The sequence below is a fragment of the Drosophila santomea genome, chromosome 3L, assembly GCF_016746245.2.
Source record: "Drosophila santomea strain STO CAGO 1482 chromosome 3L, Prin_Dsan_1.1, whole genome shotgun sequence".
Taxonomy (NCBI): Eukaryota; Metazoa; Arthropoda; class Insecta; order Diptera; family Drosophilidae; genus Drosophila; species Drosophila santomea.
In genome coordinates, this window is record NC_053018.2 from 6281690 (window position 1) to 6307187 (window position 25498).

At 44.0% G+C, this 25498-nt stretch overlaps 1 protein-coding gene across 4 annotated transcripts; it reads left to right on the top strand.

The window, feature by feature from the left end:
* Positions 1–5774: 5774 nt before the first annotated feature.
* LOC120447945 lies at positions 5775–24223 on the top strand. Of its 4 annotated transcripts, none has more exons than XM_039629624.2 (6): positions 5775–6312; positions 19300–19886; positions 20006–20122; positions 20523–20561; positions 20932–23494; positions 23565–24223. In XM_039629624.2, the coding sequence occupies exons 2-6, from the start codon at positions 19440–19442 to the stop codon at positions 24074–24076; spliced, it is 3678 nt and encodes a 1225-aa protein (XP_039485558.1). In that variant the 5' UTR covers positions 5775–6312; positions 19300–19439; the 3' UTR covers positions 24077–24223. The 4 variants fall into 4 exon arrangements, with proteins under 4 accessions (XP_039485558.1, XP_039485559.1, XP_039485557.1 ...); XM_039629625.2 differs by lacking the exon at positions 5775–6312 and adding an exon at positions 17309–17469; XM_039629623.1 differs by lacking the exon at positions 5775–6312 and adding an exon at positions 18339–18909.
* Positions 24224–25498: the final 1275 nt, after the last annotated feature.

The following is a 25498-nucleotide window of genomic DNA, read 5'->3' on the forward strand; positions in this document are numbered from 1 at the left end:
TTCTTCCTCAATCTTCAGTCTCTTTCACCTCTTCGCGATTTGCGAATATGCCGTACACACGTATTCGTGTTAACAGTTAGCTCTGCCTTTGTGTGCGCTCTGCTTGCACTGTTGTTGCTCTTGTTGCGGTTCTTGTTGTTGTTCTTGTTGTTGTTGTTCTTGTTGTTGTTGGCTTGGTTGTTTGTTGGCTCAGTGGTTGTTGTGTTTGTAGTTGTTGCTGCTGCTGGCGTACCGCTTCTGTCGGTCATTGGCTTAGCACACATTTTTCATTTCGTTGCGGAAAAAAGAGTGAATTCCTGCAGCGAGTTGGGATCGGCAGATCGGCGAATCGCTTATTGATTCTCACAGTCTTCGGATGGCAAAGCGCACCTTGAGATACTTTTTTTTTTTTTTACTTTTTTTTGGTTATTTTCAGCAGACGTTCAAGTCATTTATTGGCGCTACTTCTATTTAATCATCCATAGCATTAATAGACAGCAGTTTTGCAATCTTCTTTAATCAGCAGTAAAAAATAGCAAACATACTGCCTAAATAACATACTGTAAATTCTAAAAAATAATCCTTTTTATTTACTTTATTTATACCCAGTTAATATTATTTAAAAATGTGTCTTTAAGAAGTTTGAAATGATAGGTATTTGCTAAAAGTATTAAACATCGTGACCTGCTTAATTGCTTAGTTAAAATATGTTACCTGCTATTCGACATGTCTAAACTCCTTGCATCGAAGACTTAAGAACATTTTAGTTTCCCATTAACGTCAACACATTGCTGTTGAACTTTAAATGGGTCTGTATGAAATGGCAGCTTCGGCTAAGTTCAAATAGTAAGCACCTCCACTTCTGCCTTCTGCTGGAGCAGGCTTTCAATCCTGGGCACTGGCATTCACCGGCGGACCAATCAAAGTCCAGTCGAGTCCGATCAGAGCGGAATGGTTCTTAGACAGCCGACCAATTTGACCCGTACAGGTGTCTATTACTAAGACAAACAGACGGATAGGCGAACGCAGACTGACAGGCAAACAGAGAAAAGCATTCACTTTGTCTCCCCCTCTTTCTCCGCCCGATTCTCCAGGTCCTCCTCCGCCTCCAGTCTTCAATCTTCAGTCTTCGGTCGCGATTCTGTTGCCATTCCAGCCTCTGACGAATGGCAAGTTCATTGCTCCTAACCTAATTTTTTAAACATAATCATGAAGTAAATCAGGTTTGGCACATAGATAACAACAACGGCTCAAGAACGAAGACTGGAGACTGAAGACTGAAGACTTGAGCTGAGACTCCGCCAAGTGGCGGGCTATCAATGAGTCTACGTCTCTACATCTCTAATTCTATCTCCATTTCCATCTGTGTGTGTGTGTGTGTTGGAGTGTGTGTGTGGTGAGAGCTTTTACCGCAAAATTCGCGCGTGTGTTTAACACCTTTCCCGCCTCTTACATCGTAGAAAAGAAGCCAAGAACTGCACCGTAAAGTTAGGATCAGTTAGGAACATTATATGTTAAAAGTATGTGGCATAGGGATTGCCACAAAATAAAGTAATATAAACTAATTCCATTTCATTGTTATTAAATGGTTGAATAGGATTGTAAATATAACGGAAAATACAGAGTTTGTTGCACTAATTAGGTAATTTATTGATTCTAAGAGTGCTTTCTCTCAGTGCACTTGTTGGCCACCATTTGGCTGCTGTGCAGACTGAGGAACAGTTAAAAAGGCGAGCTTTAGTTGGCGTATTCTGGTGTTCTATTGGCGTGGGCCCAGAGTCAAGTTCTCACATCAGCAACAGCAATAGCAGTTGAAATAGCAACAGAAGCAGCTGCAACATTACCAGCAGCAGTTGAACTACTTACCCACTGGGAAGGCCAAAAAAAAGCGTTTTTTTTTTTTTGCCAACAGAGCCGTAATTGATGGCAAGATCTGAGATTGTTGTTGTTGCTGGTAGCAGCTGACAACAAGTGGCAAGCCGAGGCGAACTCCTTAATTTGTTGAGTGACCAAGCAAACAAACCGAACAAAACACCGAACAAACAAACAATCGGTGGTCTTTATGAGATTTGGGTTAAGACTGATTGGGGACTTGAGTCCTTCTGGGACTTCTGATTGATTGTTAAGACTTTTGATTAAAACTTAAAAAACGTTAACTAAAAAGAATGCTGATAAGATGGATAAAATGGTCTTATACTGATTTCTTAACAGCTGCGTTGAATTCTTAGTATGCATTCTCACATCAAAAGTTAAAAATAAATGACAGCCAATGACCTTCATTATTTCCACCCTGACTAAAGCATAATTGCCAACAATTAGAAGGAATTAATTGCTAACAAAAAAATCCCGAGTCTTGAAATGCAAATCGAATTGAGTTGCGCAACCGCAGCAGCTCAGTGTCCAATTATTCTTAACTACCTTAGCCTTTTTTCCACAATTTCTGCACCGCCATTGCGTGAAGATTGAATACAATAAATTAACTAGTTTTTGATGTTGTGTCATGCAAAATAATTTTCGAATTATTATGCCCTAATCCCGGTAATCAATCACAGCGCCCGAAAAACAAAAGACTCAGGCGACAAACTCGAAACGGGCCAAAGAGAAATATGCAAAGCAAAAATCGGGAAAGGAGGCAAGTGGAAGAATTTCTTTTTCTTGCCAAAAAAATAAAGCAAAACCGATAACCAATGTAATAAATAATGAACACTTATATGTGTATATATTTACATATGTATTTTGCTGCCACCGGTAACTTTCCTGGGCCTTTTCATTTCAGCCATCATTTATTTGTTGAAGTGCGGCCGGCAGCTTCTTTGGCTTGGATGGTGCTGAAGCTGGTGGCCAATGAACTCCAGCAATGAAAACGAAATGTATAAAAAACGAAAACAACAAGAACACAATGCGTCCACGAAGAAGAGCCAAAGAACGCGACAGAGTCCGAAACAGAAACCGAAAGATACCAAAATTGTTGTTCCTTATCCCCCTTTTATTTTTTGGTAAGAAGTCAATGAACCTGCCGGCCAACTGCGTGTGTGCGTGAGCTTGAAATAAACTTGGCTAACCAAAAAACCAAACGAAATGAAATGTAAAGAAAAGAAATGATTGTTGCGCCCAAAAAAAAATGAGAGGGAAGAGCGGGAACGGCCAGAAAGAGCCATCAAAAGCGGGCAAAACGATGATGAGTTGGCCATGAAGCCGGGCCAACAAGCCAGCTGTAGATGCCGGCTTTTTGGGCCTACGCATATACGTTTATACCCGTATATCTCTCACATTAACTATGTGAGGGTAGCCCCTGTACGTCTTTGTGTTTTTTTTTTCTTTTGGGTGTTAAATAATACAACCGCCTAAGACGCACTTGTTGTTGGCCATAGGCTTTTGCTTTTAGTACCAACGAATTCATATTTATTTAAACGAGAATGCTTCCTCTTCCATTTCTCAACTTTCAATTATGGGACGGATATGCGGGATTTGTTGTTGATCGGGATTCCATTCCCTAAGACGCAATAGTTTTATGCTAAAAATTTCCGAAACTCACTTTTGCTTATTCGTTTAGTTGAAAGTTCTTTCCTTTTCTGGACGGCTGAAAATTAATGATGCACGATTAAAAATGAAGAAGCTATTGCCATTAATAAATTGTTATTCAAATTACTCGAATGTTGAACTTGAAAGCGTTTTTCTTTCTCTAACTAAGCTTAGATTACTTGTAACCATTTTATTTACGTATCTAACATATAATTGATTTCCTGCTGTGATGATGATGGTTTATAAGTTTAAACCTCTACATACAACACTTTTATTTTTTCACTAAAAAAGTTATTTCCATCCATGGTCTGGGCCAAATGAGTGATGATGTATTAACTATTAAAATTATGTTCATGCTCGTGTGGTGTTTAAGAATTTATTGACCCCATCGCGTCGGTTTTGCGCCAAAAGAGTTCTAATGGCTTAAACCAAAAAGGTTCTAGTCCCAGTTGCCGCACAGAGTCTTTCGCTTTTTTCTAAGCCAACTTTGAATGCTTCAATTGTTATTTATAGACAATGATGGCAGCGGCAGCCGAGTGTGGCAGAAACTAATGAGTTAGGCCTTTATTCCCGGCCACAAAACGGATGCGGATTTACCTTTTGATTCGCATGCTATCCTCCGTCTTTTGTCTTTCCATCGGGCGTAAAGTTCAAGGTTGGCCAGGTTGGCTAAAATATTGATTACTCCACGCGGGCAATTACACTTAAATTATGTAAATGCTCGTTTTTCAATTAGTTTTCATTAAGTTTTTTGTCTTGGCAGACTCTAATGGCATGGTGAAGTGTTTAGTGTTCTCCCCACTAATTATATTTATTAACCATCCCGGTTTTTGATGATAGCTCACAAAGTTGGTATCAAGTCAAAATGTAGTCGCTAAGTAAGTGCTTTACACATTATTTATAGCGCAATTTTATGGACTTCGATTAGATCATTAATGGTTAGGAGCTTGAGTCTTGGAATGACCAGCGTTTATGCACAGAGATCCATTGCTCTTAGGAAGCTTTTCGATGTGCTACTTTTACTTTTAACTATAGGTTTGTTTTAAAAGGTTTAATTATTGCTTTTTCATTATACAAAGTGGTAAACTTGAATAGTTAAGAAAGAGCTGGTTAGTTTTCATGAATTTTAAACAAACCTTTATGGAGTCAAAGTTGTTTCACCTTTCAATGGATAACTCCCCTAAAGTATTGCATAAATTTAAGAACCCAAATTAGGTAATCCATCACAATGATATATAACCCTGTAAAGTGATGCAAAAAAAGCTCTCACTTCCCTTATTGTGCGAGTGCGACATTTGTTTGCCAATTGTTTGCATGCAATTATAGCATCATATTTGATACCCCAAAAAACAGGAACAGAAATAAAACTGAAACAGAAACAAATCATGTACAAACCAATTACATGCCATGCTAAACTTCTGGCCAAAAGAGAGAGAGAGCCCCCAGCAAACGGGTTAAGAGCATTGAGAACAAGTGGCCCGCGGACGGCATTTTGTTGCGCTTGGCTTGCGCCGATTCTAAACTTGTTAGAAGAGTGGTGTTGTAATTTTACGCTCGCATGCTCAACTTACGCTCGCTGGCCAGCCTGTAGGTACACTGCAAAGAAAATCAGAGCTGTCGCTGGTCTAAAGCTCTCACTAAGCTTAGCTTGAAGAAATAGCTATTCGACTTAAAAAAAATAATACAAATTTTTTTAATATTACTTCCAGTAATTTCATAATATTTTGCTGTTTCCAAGATGCCTGTATGATCATCGTTAGTGCATTAAACATATTTTAAATAATTTTTTATTTTGTGTGTTAGAAGAGTTTAGAACCATGTATGTCCGTGTATTTTGCGCGAAAAAGAGTGGCGGTATTTGCCATTTGTATTGGTGCTGCCAAAGAGATACCTGCGCCCGCGCGCTCACCTTGAATGAAAGTTCTGGCCTGTTGCGCTCAGCGCGCGAGAGCGAAAGAGACGGGCGATAGGGAGAAGGAGAAAGAGAAAGAGAGGGGCAGAGAGCTGAGAGAGCGCCGAGATGTGATCAGTGTAAATGGCACTGCGATCAAGAACCTGAGACACCTGAGCTGCGCCCTTACCTGTGTATTGGTGTGCGCTGGTGTGTGTGTTGGTGTGGGCTGGTGTGTTTGAAGAGAAAGAAGAGAGTGCTGGGCGTGCGAGTGTGTGCGTAAGGCCGTGTAATGAAATGCTGAAAAGTCTATCTGTCTGCGCAGTCGCCGCGCTGCCGCTGCTCTGCCTTCAGAAGCCTCTAACGACATCGACATTGAAGTCGCACCGCGACTCATCCGTAGTTTCAGTTTCCCGTAAGCAACAAAACGATCGAGACATGATTTCGTAAGACGCACGCGTTACTCTTCTACTTGCTTCAAGACAGCAAAAAAGACCACTGAACCACCAACAGACTTTACACCATACACCCACCCGCAAAAAGTTCTAAAACTAAAAGTATCTAGAAGCTAAAACCCTCAATTCAAAGTGATTTGTGTGCATCAGCTAAACTGACAAAAAAGTGACATACACATAAGACTGCCGCCCCCTAGTTATGCAAATGAAATTCCACTAGACCTAAGCCACTTAGTTCAATTCCCCCAACCAGTGCACTTGTGTATCAAAAAATATAGTTTGCTCAACTATATTTGAAAAGTTGAAGAATAACAAAGTGTCTATTATGATCGAAACTTAAACAGCCAGCAAGCATTTTTCGGCTTTTCGGATTGGATTTATTGCGTAATGGATTTAAATTTAGCCGCAACATTAGCAGCAAACCTCAACAACACGGAACGGATATGCATTTAAAAACTGAACATGGTAAGTACTTCTAAATGATTCACCTTATATAAACATTGTAGCATTTACTAGCTGCCTTTTTATTGCCCCAAGTCAATTATATAGCTGACAAGCTAACTATCGAGCTTGCTAATAGATTTCGACAAAGGGATTTTATGGGCTTAAGTTTACAGGTAGAAGTTGGCTTGGTAAGACGATTCCCGAAAGTTCTGTAAAGAAAGCTTTCTTCGGAAGACTGTCTTCGCTGAGAAGCTTCAGTAAATTTTTGAGCGGGTTTTTTGGACAGTTGAGAACGAATACGAATACGAATGGTCTTTTCCCATAAATTGCATAATAAATCTGGCCACTGCTAATTAAAAATCTTTTCTTTTAAATCAATTCTTAGTTCATTTCTAATTTCCAGTTAGAACTTTTTTTTCACAAAACTTCTCCTTTAATTTATTCTTAGATAATTTTTCTTTATTTCAACTTTTTTATTGACATCTTAATTGCTTGGGTTCTATTCCTGATTTTCAACTTTTTCTTCACTAAATCTCACATTAAAGCCATCATAATTTATGACTACAGTTTAAAATTAACCATGATGTTACACCATCAGCTAGCAACATCTTATTATTCTGACTACAACGAAGAAGTCTTCTGACTTTCACACACAATTTATGCTAATCATAAGTTTTCGATAGAAAGGTTATATAATAGTACGTCGCACTGGGTGCGAACACGTTTCCAGCAAAATGCCCAAAACGCGTATAAAAAATGGTATGATGATTAATTACAGGCAGGCTAGAAAAATGGCATAAGCAGCTAAAATTTCTTAGCCACAAATGGGAGATGGCAGAATGATGGGGACTGGCATTTTATTAGAAAACCCATGTATAAAGCTACCCCAATCTCGGCTGTCCCTATATAAACGAAAATATATATCTATATACATTTTAATAATCACATCGGCAAAAACAACAATGTAGCACTCACAACACAAATAATTAGACAAAACCAGTTTGGGCTTAAACAAATCGCACAAACAACAAAATGGGGGTAAATATACGCCGGCGGAGGGACAGAGAGCAAATTATAGGCTGGACAGCAGATGGAGCGAGATGGCGACAGTTAATTGGCGACGTAAGGCAGAAAAACCTTGACTTTGACTTTAAATGACTCGACAACTGATCGCACGCTAACACGCTCCAACAGACGATGATAAAAGCAACAACGCCACCAGCGGCGGCAATAAAATATTGTATAAACAAATAAATTGAAATCGAAATCGAAATGTGATGAGATGAGATGAATGAACACGGCGACAAGTCGATCGAGTGAAATCAAAACTCGTTACAAATTCATTCTAATGCGATTCAAAATCACACGATGATCATTTCAATATCAAAGTCATTAGCAGCTGCAGCTGTCCAAGTGGCTGTCGATGTCGATGACGATGACCACCTGCTCCCACAGAGCTGTCAATCTCCTCCTGTCTCCATTCCGAATGGCATTCGAAATGAGTTATATCTCTATCCGCCCATATAGCTTGGAAACAGCTTGCTTCACTTTGCAATTTAAATGAGCTCCCCATCTAAGTTTGTGTTTGAAAGCAATTCTTTTGATTCTTCTATGGCTTATCCCCCTTCTTCACTTGTTGTTGTTGTTGCTGTTTCTTTTTTTGGCACGCATGCCGAGAGTTCATTGACTGTCAGCCACAAACATACACACACACACTAGGGCCCCCACCCCACATAACAAATGACTTAGGCAACAAACTTGCCTTCGTTCGGTTTTCGTTTTCATTTCGAGCACCAGAAGTTGCTGTGTGCGGAAGCGAGACAGCGCGTTAGGGAGAGGCCAAGGACCTAGGCCAAGAATTAGAGAATCGCCTCCCCAAATGCCCCCCTCGAAAAGTGAATCTGCCGCTTCAGCTAGCAGCAGCAGCCGCAGCAGCAGCCGCAGCAGAAGAAGAAGCCAATGACCAGGAGGGGAAACCAGTTCAGATCGGCTCATCCTTGGGCAAGGGGCACGGCTTGAGTTTGGGGCAGGTTGCACACAGCCAGCACTTCTATCTCAGCCACCACCTCCTGATTCCCGAATCCCCGGATCCCCGGATCACCCGCAATGGTACTGGCATCGCACATTGGGAATCATTTGCCGTGAAAAGGGCGTTCAACTGGCAAATGCTCATGGGCACATGGCGTGCTCAACTGAAGCAAGCCAAAGGTTCTTGCACTCAGCCAGTTCTTCTGCTTCTGCACTGGAAACAAGAGATTAACAAGTGCTCTATTAAGAACATCAAAAAAAGAATTAAAATTGGGAATAGAACATACGATTCTCTAACTTAACCAGCTATTTGGTATAATACTGATCTTTCATTGACTGAACCAAGCTAGAATGGACTTAATTATATAGTCTTTGTCCGGTTTCTGATACGCATAGATTTGCCTGCCTTTCTGTGAGCTAATAATATTAAATTATGAATACATTTAACAAATCATCTACGTTACGTTACTAGTTTTTTGTCCGGTGTTGTTATGCCCGGTTCTCTGCCACTTCTAAGGCCTGATGAAAAGGGAATCAAATCACTCTTACTCTTGGCCAGCTTTTTTTTTTATTTGCTTGGGCCAGGGTTATTGACTCGCTCGTGGTTCTTACCTTGGGCGGTTCTTCCTGCCTTTTGCTTTCTGCTGGAGCTGCATCTTCGTTTCAAATTGTTGCTACCTTGGCCACTTGCCACGCACAAGAGGATGAGGCTGCAGCTGAGGCAGAGGAGCTGCCAAGTCATCCGCGGCAGCTTCCCAGGTAACATACAAAAAATTAATAAGAGGCTTAAGAGAGACGGCAAAGAGAACGCCGACGCACAGGTGGGAAACTGCACAGGTAGAAGGAAAGAGCGAACCAGGAAGAAAGTGTGGCCAAGCAAAAGAATGGAGCGAAAGAAGTGGTAGCGCAGCAGCAGATGAAAAGAAAACAAGTTCAATGACCGACCTACTCAAGCGCGTTATAGCCAAAGCGCGCACGGACACACACACATACGCACTGCGGAGAGAGGAGAGAGCACATGCGCATGCGCACAGCTCCAGCTCGAAAGCCGAAGTCAAAGTCGAAGTCGAAGCAGAGCCGAAGTTGAATGCCGAAGCCGAGTTACGAACCTCACTTGACGTTGAACTTTGATGCGACAGGTTCTGTGTCAATGTTGTTGTTTTGCTGCCATTGTCGCCTTTGTTGTTGCTGCTTTGACACCATCGTGTTTAGCTGTAAATGCCCACATTGTTGTTATTGTTCGCAGTGCATAGACTGTGACATTGAACACTACGCAAAAAAGTAATTACCAATTGATAATGTTAGATAATATAGAACAAAACTGATTCAATACTTTTTATTTGTTTAAATACGTTGAAAATCCATTTCTGTCAGTGCATTGATCATTGATCGTCAGATAAAAGACTTGGCTGTTGGGGTGTTGGAGTTGACCAACTATTTGCTGTGGCCCCTCTCTTTGGAACTGGAAATAAAATTATGCTCATTTACGCGCCATGAATACGTAATCCCCCAATTTACCGGCCGCTCGTAATTTGACTATGACAAAATGGCTTTTTATTAACCTAACGGTACATTCACCGGCTGTACTCCAGCTATTACCATTCCGTTTTACAGTTTTATGTCGCTGGCCATTAAAAAACGTGCTTGGCGTTCCTTATGACTATTTCGTTGGCGGCCAGATTCACAAAGACACCGCCAAAATGAACTTTGAAGAGGTCTCTATGCTGCAGCTCATTCGAATAGTTTTGCATAATGTCCGTGGCATCGAGACTTCCGGACTCAGCTCTAGTTCATTGTCAACGGTCAATTTGCAATCGAATGGGCGAAAAACACAACCCCCACAGCAGAGGGCATGCGTTGCGAGAGAAGAGAGCGAATTTGGGTTAGAAGAGAGTGCGGCGAGAGATGCAGTGAGCGCACTGCAACGTCTGCAATGCACTGTGAAAAAAGCGAACTAAGTTTAGGGAATAGTATATGTTAAAATCAATTTTAATGCTTTGGAAAAATACATTAAATGCTGCAGAGCCTAGTTCCTAAGTTAAATTTGACTGAAAAGTAGTTAGTAAATCTTTTAAGTACCCAAGTTTCAAACCTTTAAAATACCTGCTATAATAAGTGCGAAAAGCATTGAAGATTTGTCTTTCAAACTGCTAACTACCCTGAATAGCCTAACCAAATGTGGTCCTAGACCAACAAATCCTCCGCCTGACCTAACCCAATATGTTTTGTGTTCCAAAGTAAGCCCTGGTGCTGTGGCTTCTTCTCGGCCCAGAGCACAACGAGCTGCACGTTGCCAGAGATCCACCCTCTATATGGTTAGAGCCACGAACTTAAAACCAAAAAGCACGATGTTGGCCGAGTCCGTAAACGAAGCTCTGCTAAAAAGGGCCGTTCGCCCTTGCTGCGCTGCTGCCGCTGCCGTTCTGGCCCTGTTGTTGTTATTGTTTCGCACTGGGCGAGTTCAGTTGATGCCAAGTGCAAGTGCCAATAGCAATGGTCCCCCCATACCTCACACCCCGTATCCCGCTCTAGCAGCCACCTTAGCCCCCATGAGAGCCACCCAGAACCACCTTGTTTACTGTCTGCAGTCGGACGGGCAGAGAAGCCGACGTTGCAGCCAACGTTCGCTGCCGCATTTGGCTGAAATCGAAGGGAGCTGGCTGCTTTTGCAGCTGCTCGTTTATTTCAGTCCTGACTCGGGATGTTAACGCGTTGGGCAGGTCATGTCTCATGGCACAGCCGCGTTGCGTGGACCAAAGAAAAACGCCAGAGAAAATCAGCAGGACATCCCGTGCACTGAGTTATATACATAAATAGTTATACATATATCATATATATATATATATATATTAGCTACATGCTAAGGCCAATGCCACCAATGTGTTCAATCAGCAATCGAGAAGCGTTAAAAAATAGCGTACATCGAGTGCATCCTGCAGTGCTTCAGTGCGTTAGTTAAGTGTTATGCTCGCCCTAAGTCAATGTATCTAATCAAGTATCCGGAGATACCACCAATTGGTGCAATGTGTTCACACGTCGATCAGCGCAGACCATTATACTTCGATCGCATCTACTTTCGCGACACCTTCGCCAACATCAGCTTCTTCAAGTCGCGCTTAAAGAGCCATCAAAAACTGGCCAACACCTGAAACAGAGCCATTAAGACTGAGGCCGCAAAACAGTGAGACTGAGTTTTGAAATTGTGCAACAACCGAAATCAAAGAGGTAACTAAGCGTTGGGCTCCTTCTTCTACCATTTACCAAATCATGTGAAATAGTCTGGAATGATATAGAATTGTATTGTGCAATAGTCCCTCTGAGCAGTATGCACTGGTTGGGGTTAGGGTTTCTTTTTTGCTTTAGCATAAAATCTACTTTTGCTTTTGTGCTGACCATGTCCTAGCACACTGACTCCCCCCTCCGCCTTGCGTTGTGAAAGTTCGCCGCTGCCGACGCAGTTCAACAACCTTTCTCTCTACACACAATTCAGTTCAGTGCAGCTCGGTTTTTGGTTCGGTTCCGTTCAGTAATGCACTCTGCTCCGAGGAGCAAAACCCAGCCCAGCCCAAAAACCCAACCGAAAGCCTGGCCAGAAGCAGCCCACTGCGAACCCACACCATATATCCTTATATCCTTATATCCCAGACACAAACACCAGTCGTTGTCTCTTTCGCTCGCATGGCCTTGGTCGTGCGGCGCTTTTGCTGAATGGGTGGAAAAAATTAAAAGTGAAACTTAGCTGCGCCTGCCTGGGCAGACGATGACGTCGGCGCAGAAGCTCGGCTCAATTGCAGTCTGCAGTCTGGAGGTCCTTGCCCTCAGCGGCAGCGGCAACGGCGCAGTCACGACCCATGGAGTTTTCCTCGCCTCGGCAGAGCCAAAAGCAGGGACAGAGCGGAGTTTTCCACGCTGCACACTGTCAAGTCCACGTTCACGGGAGAGAAGCGCACAAAAAGGACACAGAAGGAGCTGCGAACCCAACCCAAGTTTCGCAGGACCTTCGCGTCTGTCTGCTGCATGCGCCGCTGTCGCTGTCGCTGCCACTGCCACTGCCGCCGTCGACTGCTCTGCATACTTCGACGTCGTCGTCAACGTCATCGTCATCGCATCGCCATCGTCCTGTGTGTGTTTCGCTTTCCGTATTGGGTGTGTATCCGATTGCCCGGGTACGACGACCGTACGTGCCCGGCGGAGTTCATTGAACGCCAGCCGCAGCTCCAGCGATTTATGTATGGAAAGCGAAAAGGATAATGAGCCGAAGTCGACTGAGCTCGATGCCTGGGCCCTGCCCCAACATAACGGACTGCACTGCGCAAAAAAGCTTATTAACATAAGAAGCCAGAGTTGTAGAAATAAGGATGTAAAGTAGATATGGTGTTATCAATCTTATGAAATTGTATATCCCACATATCTTATGGAAACTACATAAAACTGCTGCTATATTCAGTTAGTTGCTTATATGAACCAGCCACATTGACATCGAAGAGGACCTTTTCTTGCAGTGTACTCACATCCACACTGATGGCGTCGTCTGGCGTCTGAAAACGCCTGAAAAGGGTCGTTCGCCTTTTCTGTTGTCTGGCCCTTATTTTTGTTGTACTTCTGCTTTTTTTTGTATGTGTGCTTTTTACTTTGACTTTTTTGTTGTAGTCATGGTCTGGCAACCAAACTCTCGACCCGGCCCCGGCCCCGGCCCCGCCCCCTTTTCGCCAATGGGAGGCGGCAGACAGTGGCTGCTCCTTTGTCGAATTTATGCGCATTTTCAATCGCTTTGTCGTAGGTCGTGTTTGTTGCTGGTTGTCGGTTGTCGTTTGCCGTTTGGAATTGTCGTCAAGGTAATGTGTCGCCCACAGGATTATGGACTTAAGCCGCTTCCTGGCGAAGTGTCCTGATCCGCCTGCCAGCTCAAAGGACAGCGGTGATGGCTGCTCAAAGGATTGATTCAGCTGGGTTTTTGTACTTAAAAGTTGTTGCACTTTTAATTGTTGCTCAGCGTGTGTGTGTGGCTTATTGATTTTCGCCACAGGATAAATGGGCATTTTTTGCTGTTCTTTTTCTTTCGTTGAGTATTTTCTGGTAGCCATGACATCATCAGCCAAATCACTTGGCTGCAGTTGGATTTGCATTGCCTCATCGTCGCTGCGCCGCTGCCACAGGCTCTGCCGGCGTCGACGTCGACGTTGACGTCTATGTCTGAGTCTGGGTAAAAAGCATTTGACCTTTGGGTTCGTTAACCCTTTTGTACGCTAGATGATGTAAGCCACGGCACTGAAGGACCTGCAACAGAAGTTTAAAATAAATATTGACTTGACAGCGGGTAAACTGTATATTCATGGCAAGTACTTAAAGATAGAAACGCCCTTGCTGCATTGGTAATCTAAGTTTGCAAGTATAATCATAACTAATTAAACGGCAAACAAACACATTTACATTAATTATATCAAGAACAGCAACAACAATGCCATGCAAATGGAAAACTTTCACTGCGCAGTAGGGCGAAAATTGCCAACTGATAAGGAAGCAAAGTGCAAACGAAAAGCTTAGCGAAGCAACAAAAAATAAACACTTCAAGCGTAAACTGCATTGATAAGAGAAATGCTGGCCAAAACGGGGGGAAAGGGGTGCGGCGCCCCTTAGAAAATAGCACTTAATTTATGATTATTTGACCTACGTCAAAAACAGAGTAAGGAATACATGTAATCAGCAAATGCTCAAGGGCAAAGCCTAAGCACTCACAAATAATAGGGAAACAATAAAAAATCCTATTGATTTATTGCCATTAACAGCAACCGCTGCTAAAGTTGCAAAACAATTAGTAAAACACCTAAAGATAATTCAGTGGAGCAGCAACAAACCAGGTTATACAACCAAATTCCTATTAGTTATTATTCTTCTTAAAAGCATGAAAAGGAATTTCAAAAAGTGTTTTATTTTAATTTGATTATCTGCGAATGTTATTTTGATTTGTTTATCTTCGAATGTCATGTGTGCTTAATTATGCAAATCTTGAAACGAATCAAATACAAACTCATTGCACATTTATTTCAATTACGTGCTTCGGCAAAAAACTGAATGAACTTAATTCTTGGGAATGGTTTAATTAAATACTTTCGTTTTTGTTTTTCGAGAATTTGCATTGAATGTGGTGCAAAAAAAAACAAATGTTTTCAAATTGCTTTTAAAATTTGCGTATTAAATATACTTTCGCTTTTAGTTGTGTTGCTTTCTTTGTTCGTTCTAATTGAATTTTTAATTGATTTACAATTTACGATTATTAACTGACAAAATGCCCAACGACTTGACTGTACAGTGCGTATCGGCTAAGTGCTTTTTTCAGGAGTGTGGGCAGTTCAATCGCCTTTGCTCACTCTCGTTTGTGGGGTGGAGATTGCATTCATTTTTGCACATGCGCCATGCGAAGTAATAGCAACAGCAACAAAAACAAAAGAATGCACAATATTTTCAAGGTTAAAGTGCAACGAAACCGCAACACAATACCTAACCAGCCAGCAGGGGGTGGATTATGAGTGGGTGGTGAATGGTGGGTTTTCTGTTCACAGAATCATCAGCATACAAATAACTGGCATACCTTTTGTTCAGTGTCCTTGAAATGCTGATATTAATTTCACGACACTCTGATTAGATAATCACCTGCACACACCCACTGTGCACCCTGCATCCACCCCACCACCCACCTCCCCTTTTTGTGTTTCTCATTTTTTTTATTGCAATGCGGATGAGTGAGACGAATGCGGCAATTTTTGTTGTTTTCGCATTCAATTCGCATGCACATTCTCGACTTGTGACTCAAGGTTATGATGATGATGATGATGCTCTAGCTGAACGCCCCACCCGCCCACGGCCCCTCCCCCCTTGCACCCTTTAACGCTGAAAAGCTCACACAAATTATTATTACACTGGCGGCGAGCGCAAGTGGGAGAGAGAGAGAGTTAGAGGGCGAGAGAGAGAGAGAGAGAGATAATAAACAAATAGCTCGCAATTTTATTTTATCAGCTGCCCCACCTCAACAGCACCCCCCGCCCCACCTCCACCCCCTCGTTTCGTTTTTCGCTTTTCGTTTCGTTTTGCATGCACATAAAACTAAATGCAAACTCCCCCCAAGTGCCTCCCCATTTGCCACCCCCTTACATATTTACATTTCCGGGTTGTGCCCCCATCCCCCACGCACACACCCTGTATTTGGGCACTGACTGACTGCAAATCATCTGGGCCAACAATGAAAAATATGGATTAACTGCGAGTAATACCGTGTGATGCATATGCAAGTGCAAAGCGATTCACTCGAAAGTGTAGCGAATGCGATGTCATAATAGATCAGACCTTGGGCAGAAAGACCTAAGAATGTGTAAACAAAAATGTACAATTCCTGGTTCCGCATTTGATAGGTATTATTGCTGGGATTATTAGAAATAGCCAGAAACATTGACAAGAAATTCATTTCAGACTAGAGTAAGCTAATATTATTAATATTAATTATTTAAAACAATTATTGCAGATCTCTAAGATAATTAAAATAAAATCATGTTTTAATCATTACTTAACAATCTTCTGAATTTGAGTGATAACTTATACAACCCCTTGTGGAAATTCAGAAGCCTATACTGTTGAAGCACTTCCATTGCTTGCATATGGCTAAATAATAAATATTTACATTACACTTGAAAAAAAAAACAACGTTAAATTTGTTTATTCATCGAACTGAAAGTACTTAGCTTCGCCAATTTCCTACTTAGATAGAGTGAGATGGCGAACACTTTACGACTGCGCCGCTTTGGCAGAGTGCAGTTATCAGCTGAACGTAGAAGTGCATACACATACAAATGCATTTATATTTACTCTAATACATATATATGTATATATAGGTATATAGGTAGAGCGCTAATGCGGTTAGTACAGTGCAGTTTGTCCTTGAGCGAACGCTTCCAAGCGCCATGATACCCCATTTGGGGCTCTGTGCTGTTTGGCTCGGTTAGAATCGCTTCCCGCAGTGCAATTTGATAAAGATCGATGCATTGCATCGTGGCATCGAGAGCATAGGAGCTTCGCGGAAGTTTTTCTTCATACGCGACATTCGCGGCACACACGGCGTATGCGCAATGTGCTCTTATCACGGGTCGCCAGCGTTCAAGTTGAATGTTGAATGCTTCTGCTCAATTGCCTCTAGCTATGTTCCATTCCTATTCTGATTTTTTTTGTTAGTTGTTAGTTTTTTATGACTATGTGTTGGTATATATATTTATTTTTAATTTCGCTCGCGTCGAGTGTGTGTCCTTCAAATGCAATTGTGCGATGATTAGAAACGCAAAGCGCCAAGCGATTTTTACTTTTTGTTTCTAATGTCTGTATGTGCAGCTGTTTATTTTCATTTTCACAGCGATAGCGAAAAGCTTTTTTTTTTTTGGCGCGCTATCTGCAGTTGTACGCTCACCAATGCATTTTGTTGATTTAACTAGAATATTGTTGGTTTTTCTACAGCAAGGCATGCATGACTTCCTAGTGTGTCGAACGCATCTGTAAATTGCGCAAAGGGGTTGCCGCCATCCCCCCCATACCCCCAATACCCTCAACCCGCCTGAAAATCGAAAGTATCTCGTGAAACCCACTAGCTCGATTCTTCCTCATATCGTCTGCATATTTTTGGCTGACGGCGCCAGCTGGCAAAAACCCACACACAAATGTGGATAGAGATAGACAAGGGATGGGAAAATGGGAAAATGGGAAAATCACGAGCAGCCAGAAATCACTTTCTGCAGATCGTTTTCGCACATTTCCGCACTCGCAGACACAGAATCAAAATGCAATTCGCAAGTGCAAGTGCAAGTGCATTAGGCATTAGGCATCATTCAGCACACACAAGCAGCCATACCGACATTCAGATAGATTCACATAGTCGGTAGTGTTGCAATTTTGCATCCGTGTCGCATTTGATCGCCGCGGCTCGGGAAAATCGTATTTCGTATTTTGTATTTCGTATTTCGTATTTCTCATTCGCATTTCGCATTCTACGTGCGTGCAGTTCGACGAGCGGACGGAATCGGGATTTAAGCCACTTTGTAGCTCCTTTTGGCCACTTGATTGGCTTGCCGGGGGAGTTGAATATATATAGAGCCGTATATCTGTGTCGATTGGGTGAGTCCACAACCACAACCACAACCATCCCCCCAAAACCATCAACCAATGGCCTTCAAAGTAAGCTTCCTGGTTATGGGATTGCACTCAAGTTGATTGGGGGGCGCGATATCATTTCGTATTAATAGTTGAGCAACTTGGGGCGGCGATAAGAAGCGTTCCTGGTATTTCCTGCTGCAAATAGCTCAGGTTTCCGATGAGGGAAATCCCTATTTACGCTAATCTGCTTACAAACATCCGCAAGCTACATGCATTTTGTTTATTCAAGATGGCGTCTAACCATGAATACCCATAAAAACTCTCCCTTAATTTATGCAATCAAAATAAAGTGATCACGCAGTTATATGTTTCACAACAAATTGTTCAAGAGTCGCGACCCTCAAGGCGAAACCAATACAACTTCCCCATTATTTCTGGGAAGGAACTGAATGGCCAACCTTGCACAATAAATTCATGATTGCGCAGCTGAAAATGTCCGAAAAGGAAATAAAAAAAAAATAAAGTGGGGAAACTATCATTTTAAATAATCGACAAGCAACCACCAATAAACCACCGCTGCAACCACTGGCCGCACCACCGAGCCACCAAACGAACGAACCACCGAACGAGAAGCTTTTCGCCAGCGGAAAGCGCTTTCACAACCCTCTCTAGCTGCGAACTTTCCGAGCGAGAATTTGAGAATCTTCAACGGGATGCAATGGGTATTGGTGCAATGCCGGTTGTTCTCTGTGTGTATGTGTGTGTGTGTGAGTGTGTATTTTCTATGTATGGGGAAATTGCAATTTTGAGCTTTTTTGGGGTCTACGCCGGTTGGATGTGGGTCAGTAGTAGGAACTCTCGGTTGGCGGCGTCAACGTTTCCCTAGCTCTTCTACACATTGCAACCGAAATACATAAAAAAAAAAAACAAGAAAATATAAATATTTCTACTTCAATCTTTGTTCGGATTTTCGTTGTCGTTTGCCGCAGATGCGTTTTCATTTCACTTCCGCCTGGCGAATTTCGACGGAACACTTGAATGTCGCAGTGCAAAATGCAGTAGAATGCTGACCGAGCAGCAGGAGCTCCGTAGTCGTAGTTTGTCAAGCCAAGCCGGAGGGCCCCACAGCCGGAAAATTATTCCGGGGCGGGCGGCAGGCCACACGGCGTATGCGTAACGAGAGAACGAAACGGAAAGTGATGCGTAATTTGCGGGCCCAGCCAACTAAAATTAAAATAAAACTCAAAATACAAAATATCGGTAATTAGTGCAAGGCAAAATATCTAAAGACCGCCATCAATTAGCAGCTATATAATAATTAAAAGCCCAGCCAAAAAGAAAAACGGGTATTCTTCTAAATAGAAAAACAAAATGGAAAGCAATGTAAGGGAAAAGCCAGTAAATGCAAAACGAGAGTACAAATCGCAGCAATCGGCGGCCAAATGAAGAAGAATAATTCAAGTGAGTTGTCTTCGAGGAATTTTCATTTCATTTTCACAACCGGTGATGCGGTGGGTGGGCGTTGGGCGTTGGGTGGCCATGCCCCTGAACGTGAACGTGTAACCTCCACTAAGGCCGTAATCTTGAACTGCACCACCAACCCACCCCCTCCCCCCCCCTTTTCCTGGATGACCCCCCTGCACTCGCTACTCGTCGCCGCTTTGCAGTTAGCTTTTTGCAGTGACGATAACACGAATGCAACACTGTGAAAATGCTGAAGAGCTTTTCCAGGTTGTGGGGAGCGAAGGGGGTTGCGGTGCAGCGGGTGAGGGTTGGGAGGCGCCTCTATTTATAGCGCCAAATTATGACTATTTTTAAAACGCATTTCTCGCTTCCTTTGTGCCATTGCAGATCAAGTAAAACTTCAACCACAAACAACTAGCAGAATAAGCAGCAACCACTGAACCCCCACATATATATATATATATATATACAACCAGCACATATATATACACAGTGTTAGCTGAGCAACAATCCTAGCTATAGTCGCCATGCATGGACATCACAACCACAACCATCTGCCGCAGCAGCAGCAGGCACAAAACCAGCAGGAGCAGCAGACGGCGGCCATCATGAAGGCAGCCAACCAGCCGCACCAGTCCCACCATCCCGCCCACAGCCATCCGCTCAACCATCCACATCCACATCCGCACCATCAGCATGCCCCACATCAGCCACATCCGCATCCACATCCGCATCCGCATCACAAGCTGTCGGCGAGAAGGGCGCGCAGTCGGAGTCGAAGTCGCAGTCCGACGCCGGATGGCAATCAGGACTACGATGTGACCAGGATGCGGGAGGAGGACTTCGAGCGGCTGGCCGTTTACCTGGTGCCGGATGTGCAGGCGGAGCGGGGACTGCCCAATCGGGCGGACAAGACGCTGCCACGCAGCCTGACGCTCAAGTCGTCCATGGTCTACTCAACGCCAAATGTTAAGGTGAGAGAGGATCTATAAAAATGTATATATCAAATTATAAAACATTTTAAAACTTTTAAAGAATTTAACGAAAATTGTGAAACTAATCCTTACATTTGAAATACTTTGTTACCTTACAGACTGAAGGAGTTTGGAGCAGCGGGGTCATCCCACGTGGCACTCGCTTTGGCCCATTCGAAGGCATTCCAACCTCTAATTATCCCAATGATAAGAATAAGGCGCGCTATTTCTGGCGGGTAAGCATCCTTAACTCCATTTAAAACTCCATTTATACGAAGGGTTAAGCATTTGTTGTGGGCTTTCAATTCATTTGCATCTTTTGTTTGCCTCCGTTTTTGGTCAAAACACCGCCAATGGTTGGGTGTTGGATGTTGCCTTAAATGAATCATTATAAAAATCACCTAAAACATGCTTCCCCCATCCAATCATCCAGCTGAAAAAAAATTGATATATGCAACTAACCAAATCGTTTCTCTTTAATTTTTATTTCATGTGATCTAATCTTAAACCATCCCACAATTACCCAACCAAAATGAACACAAAAATATGTATAACCATAAAAAAAAAACCGAACATAAATTCAAAATTAAACCTATTGCATTTTGGAACGAATTCGATTTGATTGTGGTTAATCAGGTGCAGGGAACACGCCACATAACCTACGGGAATATTAAGGTACCACTCACGATTTATGCTTTCCTTGATTTCTATTTGTTGTCTTTGAATCCCAAAACTATACAACCGCTTTCCCAGCTAATCCCCAAATATCAGCACAAACCCACTTTCTAACTAACCGTGCACTGCTCTATAAATCTTTCTGTTGTGTTTTCTTAAAAGTTTAGCAATATAAAGGAGTATTACTTAAAGTACTTTTATATTCCTAAACATTTTCTAAAGCACATCCCTCAATCCGTTTTCCTTGTAGAATGAGCTATGCTTGTACTTCCTTGTTGTGCGTCTTGTGTCGTTATGCTTTCTTTTGTTCACTTTCTCCAGAATTTTTCTAAATATTCCCCTTTCCCGTCGCTCTCTTCTCTTCCTGTAGATCTTCAAGGACGATGACTACTATTACTTGGATGGTTCAGATCGCTCGCAGTCCAATTGGATGCGTTATGTGGCCTCCGCTTATAGTTTGTCCGTGATGAATCTGGTGGCGTGCCAGCACCAGGAGAACATCTATTTCTACACCACCCGCGACATTCTGCCCAACGAGGAGCTGATGGTGTGGTACTGCAAGGACTTCGCCAGTCGCCTGGGCTACGATGTGGATCCCGAGACGACGATCTTCGGTGCCTGCAAGCAGGCGGTGGATGCGGAGGAGGAGGCGGACGAGGAGGAGGAGGAGGCGGAGGGTGAGGATGGCAAGCCGCGATACTCGATGCCAGCTCCGGAAATTCCACCCGATGTGGCCGTTAGTCACATCACCTACGTCATGGGTCTCCATCTGCCTGTGGGAGCGGGAAGTGGTGCGGCAAATGGATCGGTTGCGGGTTCCGTTTCCGGTGCCACGCCTCCGCCCCCAACTGCCACGCCCTGCTGCCGCCGCTCCAGTCCACCCGCCCACGTCAGCACCACCAGCTCCACCTGCAACTCCCACCACCCGCACATCCAGCATGGTCGCCATGCCTCCGTGATCATCGGCCAGGATCGCTCGCCATTGGCCAGCAGCGACAAGGATACGGCGGGCTCACCTCTGTCCGGTCTGGACCATCAGATGACCCCGCAGGATGGCAGCGTGCGGTCTGTGAGATCGGACGAGGGCTACCACAGCAACGAGTGCCACGAGGATGGACTCACACCACCCGAGGATTCCAGCGACAGCGAGAGTGAGCATAACTATGTGCTGGACTGCTCCAAGAAGGCAATTGCGCCCAAGGAGACAGTGATTGCCCAGGCCCAAAAGCCCAGCAGTTCGCCACCGGCCGTGGTTATGGCTAACACCACTACCAACTCGCTGAATAGCCACAATTCGCCGACTGCGACGCCCATTTGCGAGACGGACAAGAATGAGTACAGAAAGTTCAAGGTGAAGATGCCGCTGAAGTACGAGTTCAAGAACAAGAGCTGCGTGAAACAGGAGCCCAGTCTTAAGGAAGTGGACCAGGAGATGTCCATGCCGCAGGAGGAGGAAGAGGATCAGGTGATGCATCCGGAACCCGATTCCATATGCCCATCGACCACCACCCATCTGGGCGATGAGCACATGCTGATGATGGAACGGGAACGCGAAAGGGAGCGCGAAAGGATTCAGGAAAGGGAACCATCCAACCAGCAGCCCGCCTCCTCCACGGTCATCGTGCTGGAGCACAACTCCGGCGGTCAAGCCCGCACCATTGTCCCACTGAGTAAACCCTACTACGAACCAGATCCACCAGGCGAACGCTACATGCGATTTGGCCAGCCCTCGTCCAGCATCCTGGAGACCATCCTCACCAGCCAACATCGCTTGGAGGCGGCCGCAGCTGCGGCAAATGCCTGTCGCCAGGCCAATGCCGCTACACCACCGCCCACTTCGCCCACGGAGATGGCCTACAGCTACAAGAAGTCGCAGCGCTACGGCAATGCCGTGAGTCCGGACAGCAGTTCCAATCTGGGACAGAATGCCGAGCAGCTCTCCTCGTCGGCAGTGGTGGTCGGTGAACAGGAGATGACCAGGGCCACGTTGATCAAGGGCGAGTGCTCACCACCACCGCCCAGCCATCATCATCACAATGTGATCTTCTCGCCCTCGAGACATGCTGCTTATCTGGGTGCCGGCGAGGCGGGTGGACACTCGCCGAGTCCCGGTTATCCCGGCTATCCGCACTATGGAGCTGCAGCCACCTCGACGTTTCATTCACCGCCGCACAGTTCCCATTCCCCGTTCGATCGCCAGTCGAATGCGTCCAGTGGTGCCGGTTCGGCCACCAATTTGCATTTATTGCAAACCAGCACCCAGATGCTAAACCATCCGCTGATGCAGCCCCTCACTCCACTGCAGCGTTTGTCACCGCTGCGGATTTCCCCACCCAGCAGCCTGAGTCCCGATGGCAACTCGTGTCCGCGCAGTGGCAGCCCTTTGAGTCCCAATTCCTTGGCCTCCCGTGGCTACCGATCGTTGCCCTATCCGCTCAAGAAGAAGGATGGCAAGATGCACTACGAGTGCAATGTGTGCTGCAAGACTTTTGGCCAGTTGAGCAACCTGAAGGTGCATTTGAGAACGCATTCGGGCGAAAGGCCCTTCAAGTGCAATGTGTGCACGAAGAGCTTCACCCAGTTGGCGCACCTGCAGAAGCATCATCTGGTGCACACGGGCGAGAAACCGCATCAGTGCGACATCTGCAAGAAGCGTTTCTCGAGCACCTCCAATCTGAAGACCCATCTGAGGCTGCACAGTGGTCAGAAACCATATGCCTGTGATCTCTGCCCGCAGAAGTTCACACAGTTTGTGCATTTGAAGCTGCACAAGAGACTGCACACGAATGACAGGCCGTATGTGTGCCAGGGTTGCGACAAGAAGTACATCAGTGCATCTGGATTGAGGACCCACTGGAAGACCACCAGCTGCAAGCCCAACAATCTGGAGGAGGAGCTGGCCATGGCAGCAGCAGCTACATCGGAGTGTTTGGGTAGGTTTCAATAGCCTGCGGAGCTTTAAGGCACTGAACTAACAATGACATTTTCACATACATTATGCAGATAAAGACCATCCCGAACCGGACTCACGAGAAGCCTACGAGCAACTAACGCAGCACATGCATCCGGCGGTGCATCCGGGATTGAGGCACCTGTCGAGTGGAGGGCAATCACCACCACGCTTGATACCCCTGGGTAATCACATGGCGCCACAACAGCAGTCGCATCAGCAGCAGCAACAGCATCAGCAGCAGGGCGTGCCACCGCCCCACTTGCTGATGACGCAACATTCAGTGGGTCCGGCGCCCATGCTGCTGACCACCGCCAGCCAGTTGCCACCACCGCCGCCACATCATCAGCAGAACTCGCCCAGCCGCCTGCTGCAACATGCCCACCCACATCCGTTGCAACAGATGCAACAACAGCAGCAGCAGCAGCAGCAGCACTCGCCCAAGGGACTCAAATCCCTGCCAGAATCGGGGGTGTATCTGCATGGGCAGCATGTGCAGGCGCAGGAGAGCAGACCATCGGTCATTGAGTCCTCCAACCAGCCCATGATCATCGAGTGCACGTAGAAGGTACATGATACATGGAGCAGCTGCAGACCAGACCAGGAAGTGATGGAATCCAAGTGCAATAAAATTAGTTAGAGTTAAGCGACAGACAGGCAGACAGACAGACGTTATCCCTTTCGAAACAAAAAGGATAACAACAAAAATAACGCAGCACAAGTAAACGTAAACGGTATTATTATATAGTTGTATATACCATAGTTAGAGATTCCCTCGTAAATTTTTGATCCTCCTTGAACCCTGAATTTGAAATTGAAAACTCATTTTCGCGCTATGAAAACTAGATCTCACCAATTGGCAATCCCATGAATTCTTCTTCTCATCATTATCAGCATGGCAGGAGAGCACTAAAGGCATATTATTTTTGATAAATATTTTATATATATACACCGAACATATAAAACGGAAGTGAAACAAAATTGGTTGACAGAAAGCGATTGTTAATGGGAAAAATAAATGGAGCCGGCAGCAGATGAGAATTTTGCATAAAAAAAACTGTGAACGAGAGAAAGAAAATGCATTTACACTTGACTTTCGATGATTTCCCAGTTCTGATTTGTTGTCTCACCCTCGCTGTTTGTTTGTTTGCTTGTTTGTTTGTTTGTTGAGGCGCGCACCTTTAGATGTAGATTACATATTAAAGAGTTAAAGGATAAATAAGGATAAATTTACATACAATACATAGATTCAAGTTGCCTTATTTGAATTTCGTTAGCACTGAGAAATCCGCGGAATGAACAACACAGTAACCGAAAACATTTCGAACATCTCTGTTCAGTAAGAACGGAAATCTGCAAAGCTTATATACGTATTTTATATATGAATATATCATTATTATACATACGAGTATATATACATATATATATATATATTTATATGTATTTTATCATATATATACACAAACGGAAATGCAGCAACAAACAAATGATAGCAAAACTGTAAATAGAAGGAAACCTTATTTCGGCATCTGTTGAACTAGTATCGCCTAGCTATATATAATTACGTAGACCTGTAGGGATTACCATTACCATTATCATTATTATGATTACTATGATTATTACGGAAAAAAAAGATATAAAAACTAAGCAACAAACAAAAGAAAAAAAACGTAAAGAAAACTTAGCTGAAAAATCGGTGCTTTTGACTGTTTCCATTTGTCCACGTTTACATTTACGATTGTATTTGTACTTCGAAACATATGAATTATATTGTAAACCACACTAAATATATATAAAATATATACAGGTTAGTATAACACTCTAGGATATTTCCCCACAAGCTACTTTGCGCCTTAATCATTCAACCTTCCTCCAGCTCCTTTGAGTCCTTTAACTCCTTTCAACACAAACAAAAAAAAAAACGGAATCCAAAAAATTTGCTCGTATTGTACTTTACCAAAATTATGCTCTCAATTAGTCTTCGTTT